Consider the following 8,956-nt stretch of genomic DNA (forward strand, 5'->3'; position numbering starts at 1 on the left):
AGGATGTAGTGGGGGTGGGGTTGTCTTTTTAATGGGATGCATTTGACATTGAAAGAATGATTGGAAATAAAAAGGTCAATTCAGATTTTGCTGGGGCATGATAAAGCTACATGCTGCAAGCGCTGGGCTAGGCATGATTGTCATGCCCTAGATGCTAGGACCAGACTCGAGAACTTGGCTGGAGACCCGCTCACCTCTCTAGATCCGCATGCTTGGCTACAAACCGGCTCCCTCTACAAACAAGCATCTGGGTTTGCAGACCCTAACAAACATATTTTTATTATTATAAACAAATTATCATAAAAATCTAATTTAACATTTTAAATTTAAAAATTTATATCATATCTTCCCATTGAAATAGTTCATATTTTATGTTTATAAATTTGTTATTTCTTCAATAAAAATTACATCTTTTATTAATATGATTGTTATTGATGTTGTTGTTGTTTGTATTATTATTATGATTATTATTGTTGTTGTTGTTGTGATGTTTTTTATTATTGTTATTGTTGTTGTTGTTGTTGTTGTTGTTGTTCAAGTAGACTTGGGTCAAGTATTTTTACTAGACCTAAATAACATGAGTCAAAAAATTATTTATAAATGAAGTATAAATAATTTATAAAAAAAATATTATCACAAAAATCTAATTTCACGTTTTAGATCTAAAAATTATATTTTTCCATATAAATAGTTTATTTTTCATGTTTATGAATTTATTATTCTTTCAATAGAAATTCTATTTTATGGTTATTACCAATATAGTTTTTGTTCAAAAGTATTTTTTTTATTTAAAAATATATTAAAATAATACATGTGTTTATATTTTGAAATTTATTTTTAATATTAATACTTTAAAATAATTTAAAAAATATAAAACAATTAATTTAAAGCAAAGAAAAAATAAAAAAAGAAATTTTCTTTTTTAATCTTTGGTTAGGTGGCCAAATCAGACCCAAGTGTTTTTGGTCTAGTGTTGCCCACCCGATTCAAGTTTCTTGGGTCTAACGTCCGGACCCAAGGATTTTGGGTCTAGTGTTAGGACTCAAGGCTTAGACTCTATCGTTGCAGTCATACCCACTTAAACTTGAGTTCAAACATATTTAATATATTATTATTAATATTAAAAATACTATTATTTGTATTATAAATATTAATATTTGTATTATAATTAATATTATTAATATAATAATTAATAAATTTGAGAAAAAATTATTAATATTGAAAAACAACCATATATTTTATTTGAAGGGTAAAATTAAAAATTATTGTTTTTCTTATTCTTATCATCATCATCATCATCATCATTTATAAATTTGAAAAACAAATATTATTACTTTTGAAGAAAAACTATAAATTTGATTTGAAAAAATTAAAAAATATAAAACTATGGTCATATCCGAGTTTATTATTATTATTATTGTCATTAATAAATTTGAGATACATATATTTTTACTATCGAAAAAAAATAATAAATTTTATTTGAAGAAATTAAAAACTAGAAAAACTTGGGTAAAACAAGTTTAATATTATTATAAATATTATTAAATTAATTAATATTATTAAATTTAAAATAAATATTACTACTACAAAAAAATATAGATGTAATTTGAAGGGTAAAATCAATTATTATTATTATTATTATTAACTTGGATCTAGCATGCCCTTCCAGACCTTTTCTAGGATTTGGAAAGGGGCACTTGACCCAAGTTACTTGGGTGTGACATGATGCAGATCCAAGTCTCTTGGGTCTTATAGTTTTGCTTGCCCAAGGCTTTTAGATTCAATGTTCAGATCCATGGCTCTTAGATTCGGTGTCAGGACCCAAGGCTAATGAGTCCGGCGTTTCAGTTAGACTCAAGCTACTTGTGTCATGCAACCCCTCTTGGGTTTAGGGTTTGGACCCAAGGCTCTTGAGCTTGGCATTTAAAAGGGACCAAAAACTTTTAAGTCTAACGCTGCAATTAGACTCACTTAAACTTAGATCATACATGTTTAATATTATTATTAATATTAAAAATATTATTATTAATATAATAATTAATAAATTTGAGAAAAATATTATTAATATTGAAAAATAACCATAGATTTTATTTGAAGGGTAAAATTAAAAAATTATTGTTTTTATTATTATTATTATTATTATTATTATTATTATTATTAATAAATTACAAGTTCTCTATCTCCAGCAACTGTTCAAGCACTCATTTGTTGTCAAAATTAGTTGCATCATAGATCAATTTCAACTGATATTAGAAGCTTGATAAATGATCTTAAAACCTACGAAAACCTTGAGTCAGGTAATTTTTTTTTTTATAAACTTGCACCTTTTATTTTGTAATTTATTAATTAAATTGTTTGCAATTATCTAACATGTTTAATTTTTTATTTTATAGAATTTGGTGGAAAGTTACATTTAGTAACGGATGATAATTAGTTCAAAAGTTACTTTGATGGTAAAAAACTACTTTTTATTTTTACATATTCTAATTTATTTTATCATGTTATAATTTTAGATCTTGATTTTCAGGTTTTGATGTCAATGGTATTCACAGAATTAAAGTGCAATGTTCTTGTCATCTTGATGTGCTTTTTGATTGGGATGATGTACACAATGAAGATTTTATATTTTTTGCATAAAGTGTTTTATTTTTTATGGTTATGTTATTTGTTGTTTTTTTTAAGCCCTTGTGAAGACAATGCTTTGTAATTTAAATTTTAATTTGGTGTGTGTTATTTAAACTTTGATGCATGAGGAGTCCTTAATATAAATGAATATTTAGTGACAAAAAATATTAAATATATTATAGAATTTTATAACAAAATTAGATAATATTTACATTAATTACAAGCCATTTAGAAAACCTATTAGAAAACCCATTAGAAAGCCTTAAAAAATAATAATATAGGTTTTTTGGTTAAAAAATCGAACCGAATCAAAACCGGTTGGTTTGAACCGGTTTCGGTTTGAATTTTTAAATTTTTCAAAATTTAATTTTAATTAATTTTTTTTTAAAAACCCGAACCGAACCGGTTTTGCTCACCCCTAATTTTACTCTTTTACCTATTTCTTCAACAACACAAAACTCTGCATTCCAGTTTTCAACACCCCGTCCACTGCTGTCCCACCCAAAAATGGGACTTTCATGGAGCAATAGTAGAAGAACCACCACTTTTTATCACCCCCATCCACCCCCTCCGCCACCGCCACCACCACCACCTTACTATTATCATCCCGGAGAAGCCGTCTCTCCTCCTCCTCCCCCACCACCGCATCAAAATCACTACACCACCATACAACAACCACCACCAACAACCTCACCACCACCACAATCTTACCCTTATCCTACACACCCTCCACCTCCAATTAACTCGTACTACAACTCCCATCCATACCATTCCCGCAACTATGCAAATCACAATTACCAATACCAACCCTTTTATTATACCAGTCATTATCAACCCGCTAGTGGGTGGTCTCCTGTAATTAGGCCTAGTGTGGGTTTTACTACTACTGCTGCTTCTACTGCACTGCCAATTCAGCTGGAGCCGGTTCCTTTTGTTGATCATCAGAATGCAAAGAGGATTAGAAATGATGTCAATGTTCATAAAGATACTTTAAAGGTTGAAATTGATGTTTCAAATCCTGATCATCACTTGGTTTCTTTCGTTTTCGATGCTTTGTTTGATGGGAGGTTAGTATTTGATTTGCTAGTATTTGATTCTTGTTGAATTCTTGTTTTTGTTTCGATAAAGATGAGGTTTTTAATATATTGGTTGCTTGTTACATGATACTTGATTAAGGGTTTGCTTCTGTTGCTAAATTGGCATGGAGTATTTAGTTTGCTTCAGAAATTAAATCAAGATCTTGAATCTCGTAATTTCCATTAGCTACGAGCTTTGGTGATTAACTTTATTGGATCCCTTTAGTTAAGTCTGAGGTGAGATTTTGTATTGTTATGAGTGGCCGAAGGAATTGAAGCAAGATAAGTTTGACTGCCCTCGAGAAGGAATGAATTCAATATGCATTATTGGGTGACTTTTTAATGTTGCAAACATTTCACAGTGGGATTCAATTCTAATGTGGACTTGGGGTGATATCTCAAGTGATAGTATGGGGTGATATAGAATATGGACCTCATGCATCTTATCTCTTAATTGTTGACTCTCTAGAGTGGCTTTGGTGGTGGAAATGAGAGTAGTGAAGGGTTTCGAAAATGAAATTTGCAAGAACGAGCCAAAACAGGGAAATTTGAATGATTTAACAGAGTGACACGACCTTATCCAAAGCCTAAGTTTGCTTTCCCCTTTTATGATGTTCTCCTAAAACCTCTAGAGATACTTGGAGATCGTGGACCGTGTTTGCTTATATGCTGCAAATGCTGGCCATTTTTTCCTATGTTTGACATATAAATTAGTAAAATTAGGCGAATAGTCCTAATATGAAAGGTGATTAGTTAGGAAAAGTAGTTTAGTCAAGCTAAACTGCTTGTTAGAAAAGTAATATGGTTTAGTAACAATATTGACTATGCAAATTTTATAATTAAGTCTGGTTACAAGAGGCTACAATCAAACATCAAAATTGTTTTGAATAAGAATTGAACTGTCTAATACAAGCTATTATAAGAATACTGCTAAAAAAGGCCATATGATGCCTTGATTTTTCTTTATATGGGCTTCAGTAGCAACTGTTTTAGTTTTACTCTTTGGTTTCAGTACTGCTGTTTTCGTTTATTATTGTCTTAAATACAACATAATTTACTACAAGTACCACGAAATCTTGATTACAATTTACTACAGTTGTAATCAAGATTTCGTTGATCTGTGTGCTGACTGACATGCATTTTTTTTTTTTTTTTTTGAGAAAGCCTGACAGAGTTATATATTAAAAGTTTCACGATATTGGCTTTATTATGTTAGAAATTAACTCGCTCAAAAGTTTAACATTTATGATTACACAAGCACAATATGAAAGAAATGTGTCCTCTGTACCTATTGTAATATTAAGAATGACCCGAAGTTTTCACGCACAGACCAACGAATTAACCTCACATTAGTTTGATTTTGTTATTCTCTCTCCCCATCTTTTGTTTGACTTTATGGAAGGTTATCTTCCTCTTTGGGAGGCTTGACTAGTTTGTTGTGCTGATTGGAAGAAACTTGTCATTCTGTATGCATGAAATTTCTGTATGGTGATTTTCTTTATTTGTTTATTCTCCATGTACCATAGCTATATTTTTTTCATAGACCTTCATTAATATGTTCTGTCTCAATCTAGCTGACCTCAGATATAAGCACAGGTGCTTGTTTAGTATAGGAAGACATTCACATAGGTGAAAATGTCAGCGGGATTTATTTTGATGTTTCAAGGTCTTTTTTAGGAAGGTGTTTATATTTGGAAAATACCGATTTATTACATGTATTAGTGTATTAATGTTGAGTTAAATTATCTTGTTTTATGAAAATTTCAATGACATGAAACAATCTGAATTAGGGAATTGCAATGACAAGTTTGCACTTCTAAAGAAGCAATTTCAAACATTGATGCCTAATTTGTCTCTGGATTTGAACATATTTTGACCCAACAATCTGGCTTGTTTAAAAAGAACATTCAAATGTCACAACATGAGAATCTCATTGGGATTGTTTCATAACAGAACCAAAGCACTAGAACCCTTTCGGAGCACTAGAAATACCAGCAATTAACTAGAAGCTTCATCCCGGCATGATTCTCTAAAGTATTCTAATCACTCATGCGCGCACACACATGATATGATTTTTTTTTTTTTTGTAAATCTAATACTGTTTCTTTTGTTTGTTTTCTAATAACAGCATTACAATTTTCTACTTTGCCAAGGAAGAGCCGGAAGGTAGGTTTGTTCCTGCATTTCCTGAAGCCCATTTACCCGTGAAAATCTCTTTCCAGAAAGGTCCTGGCCAGAGATTTTATCAGCCTTCAGGAACAGGCATTGATTTGGGCTTCTTTGAGTTGGATGATCTCTCAAAATCATCACCTGAAGAAGATGTCTTTCCACTTGTAATTGCTGCTGAAACAAACTTGCCAGATGATTTAACAGATGAACATATTGATTCTGTGCCAAACACACTACGCCACATGCAGATTACTCAAGCTGTTCTCGAGAAGAAAAATGGTGACAATTTCCATGTGAGAGTAATCAGGCAGATACTGTGGGTTGCTGGAGTTAGATATGAGCTGCGTGAGATATATGGAATAGGAAGCTCAGCAGCTGAAGGCTTTGATGACAGTGACCCCGGGAAGGAGTGTGTGATTTGCATGACTGAACCTAAGGATACTGCCGTGTTACCTTGCCGACATATGGTGAGAGTCCACCTTTGTTTTGTTCACTATTTTAAGATATGGCTATCAATCACAAGTGAGAAGCTCTATGTGGTGCTCTTGCAAGCTGCCTAATGATTACATACACTATTAAATGTGATATCAGGAAGGTTGCACCTCTTCTGCTTGAATTATGCATCATGAATTGAAGGTTTAGTTCAAGGCACATGATTGCAAGTTATCTAATTTCTAGATTTTATTTAGTGGATATATATCCCTTTGTTCATCTCTCTCTCACACTGACATTTTCTATTTTTAGTAATAGTCTTATGTGGAAATCTAGACTAGAATAGTTTTTTTCTCTATTGTTAATGTTCACTATCTGATTTTGCATAGAGTTTTCAATAAAACTTCATTCAAGAGGAAATACTCTTCTTTCTAGTATCTAAGTTCCTTGAGGAAATTGTTTGCACTCTGCACGCAGTTACAAGTTTAAATCTCTCTTTGCCCGTACCTTTGTATTTGAACCTCTATTCCGATGTCCTCAAGTCATGCTGCTTGTATCTTTTCAGTGCATGTGCAGCGAGTGTGCAAAAGAATTGAGGCTTCAATCAAATAAGTGTCCCATATGCCGCCAACCAATTGAGCAACTTATAGGTATCAAGATAAATAGTGGTGATCAATGAGGATGAGAAACCGCGTTCCTCATATGAAGTTGGATTTATGGTACAATGGTTAACCTTTTTATTCTAATTTATTCTACTGTAACTTTCCCCTATGAATGTGCGATCTAATTTTTTTTTTTTTTTTATTCTTTTTGTTTGTCTTTTATATTTATATATACTTTTCTTCTGTCTTTGTACAAAATACTCTGTAGATCAAATCCTGCAAAGAGATAATTCACTAACAGTAAACATCAAATGAATCTTTAGCCACTTGTATTATTTACCTTATAATTATTTGGCCATGAAGCCACCTTAATTACCTTGATCATCTTATTCTTGCAAAATGACTTCTTGTGATATGGCTTCGCATCAAAAGTTTGGCCTTTTCCAGGACCAGGAATAAGAAATACATATGTATGCAGGTGCGAGGATAGTTTAAAGTTTTTTCATGAATATGAGGTATCTACGTTGAAGTTAGGATTTTTGGCTGGCTCTTTTTTCTCTTAACCCATTTAAGTGACCACGTCCATAGATCATGCTCCTAACCTTCATCATTGAATTCAGTTTCTGTTGGCATGTATCTATCATGTGTGCATGTGTGTCCGTAAAATAGCTATTTTCATGTGTAAGTTAAGCACGGAGATTCCAAAGGTAGAAAGAGAAGCTGCAAGACAACTGGACTGAGTGAACCTACTAGCAGGTCTACAGTAGCAGCCTTTTCCCTTTGAGCTAACAGCCGAAAAGAGAGGCAGAGGGAATATTTTCCATTGAAGTTAGAATTGAAGGGCGAAAATTGAGAATCTTCAAAGCCTATTTTGTACCTTTATTGATATGTTTACCCTTGGACTGATCAGAGAACACAGTAGTCGTGCTTTGATATCATTTTTTGCACCGTATTGCTTGCCAAGGAAGGATGAAATATCATTTTTTCTCGTAATAGTATCCGTATTACATAACCGAGAACGAATGATGTGAATAACTTTGACTAACTTTGACTAGGGATATTCTTATTAGATAATCAAAAAGGAATTGTGAAGTTAGCTTTGATTATTGATATCTATGTTGAATAACTGGAATAATTGAATGAAATTAACGTTGATTTATAATAATAATGATGATATCTGCTTTTGAGGTCGCACGAAGACGTAAAGTGAAATGTTAAAAGGCATAATTAATAGGAACTTAATAATGAAAATCTATTTATTTAAATTTCTAATACGGTGATAAATATATATTAGTCTGATTAAGCTTGCATGTGACTTGATTTAAATTAGCTTTTTAGCATGCCAGGACTCATTTTTCTGTATTTCTGTCCGCCAGCTGTTATTAGTTATTGCTACTGTGCATTATGTTGAGCTTTCTTAAATTATCTAGTATTGCTACTGTGCATTATGTTGTTAGATATACAGTGATCCTTTTCTTTCAACACCTGTTAGTTTCGAAGGAGAGGTAAAAGGAAGGTTTCATCCGAAAAAGAGTTCACGAGAAGGAGAAGGGAGAGGATGGAGGGCATAATCTTGTTTCAATGGTAAAGGGAGGAAGAAGGTGAATCTCTCCTTCCATTCAACCTTCCAAGTCCCCAAAATATAGTTTCTTAGTCATGTGACATAAAAAACTGTCACATTGTTTTTCTTTGCTCTCATGACCATCTAAAAGAAAAGGAAAAAAAGATCTCCTATTTTATCTATTCGCCAATAAGAATATTGTCGGTGATTGCAATTTTTTTTTTTTTTTTTTCACTTGGCTTATTATACCAGCAACGTAATCATGAATGCATGAAAGTAACAAGCTGCTGCCTTTCCTTCCATCTAGGAATTGATTTTGGCTGCTGCCATTTTCAAATCATAGAATCAAGTACGATGCATTAATTTGGCATGAGGAGATGGTCATTATTAAAAATCTCTTTTTAAGTGACAATCATTTACTTCAAGAAAAAGGCTTTTAAATAAAATGAAAAAAATTATGGTATAAGCTATGAATGTTCATGGTGATTAAT

The 8,956-nt window shown here is 32.0% G+C and overlaps 1 protein-coding gene across 4 annotated transcripts; it reads left to right on the top strand.

Moving 5' to 3' along the window:
- The first annotated feature begins 3,082 nt into the window (after nt 1-3,082).
- LOC118034496 (probable E3 ubiquitin-protein ligase LUL4) lies at nt 3,083-8,656 on the top strand. 4 transcript variants are annotated; one of them, XM_035039808.2, is made up of 4 exons: nt 3,083-3,692; nt 5,830-6,337; nt 6,868-7,021; nt 8,397-8,656. In XM_035039808.2, the coding sequence occupies exons 1-3, from the start codon at nt 3,133-3,135 to the stop codon at nt 6,979-6,981; spliced, it is 1,182 nt and encodes a 393-aa protein (XP_034895699.1). In that variant the 5' UTR covers nt 3,083-3,132; the 3' UTR covers nt 6,982-7,021; nt 8,397-8,656. The 4 variants fall into 4 exon arrangements, with proteins under 4 accessions (XP_034895699.1, XP_073268092.1, XP_073268091.1 ...); XM_073411991.1 differs by lacking the exon at nt 8,397-8,656 and adding an exon at nt 7,591-7,899; XM_073411990.1 differs by lacking the exon at nt 8,397-8,656 and adding an exon at nt 7,596-7,899.
- Nucleotides 8,657-8,956: the final 300 nt, after the last annotated feature.

The sequence above is a fragment of the Populus alba genome, chromosome 10, assembly GCF_005239225.2.
Source record: "Populus alba chromosome 10, ASM523922v2, whole genome shotgun sequence".
In the NCBI taxonomy this organism is placed as follows: Eukaryota; Viridiplantae; Streptophyta; class Magnoliopsida; order Malpighiales; family Salicaceae; genus Populus; species Populus alba.

Excerpts from the sequence above, each read along its gene's own strand:
- LOC118034496 (XM_035039808.2), top strand. The coding sequence starts at position 3,133 with ATGGGACTTTCATGGAGCAATAGTAGAAGAACCACCACTTTTTATCAC. Across the intron at positions 3,693-5,829 it reads GATGCTTTGTTTGATGGGAG|CATTACAATTTTCTACTTTG; the intron begins GTTAGTATTTGA and ends TTCTAATAACAG. Across the intron at positions 6,338-6,867 it reads TGTTACCTTGCCGACATATG|TGCATGTGCAGCGAGTGTGC; the intron begins GTGAGAGTCCAC and ends GTATCTTTTCAG.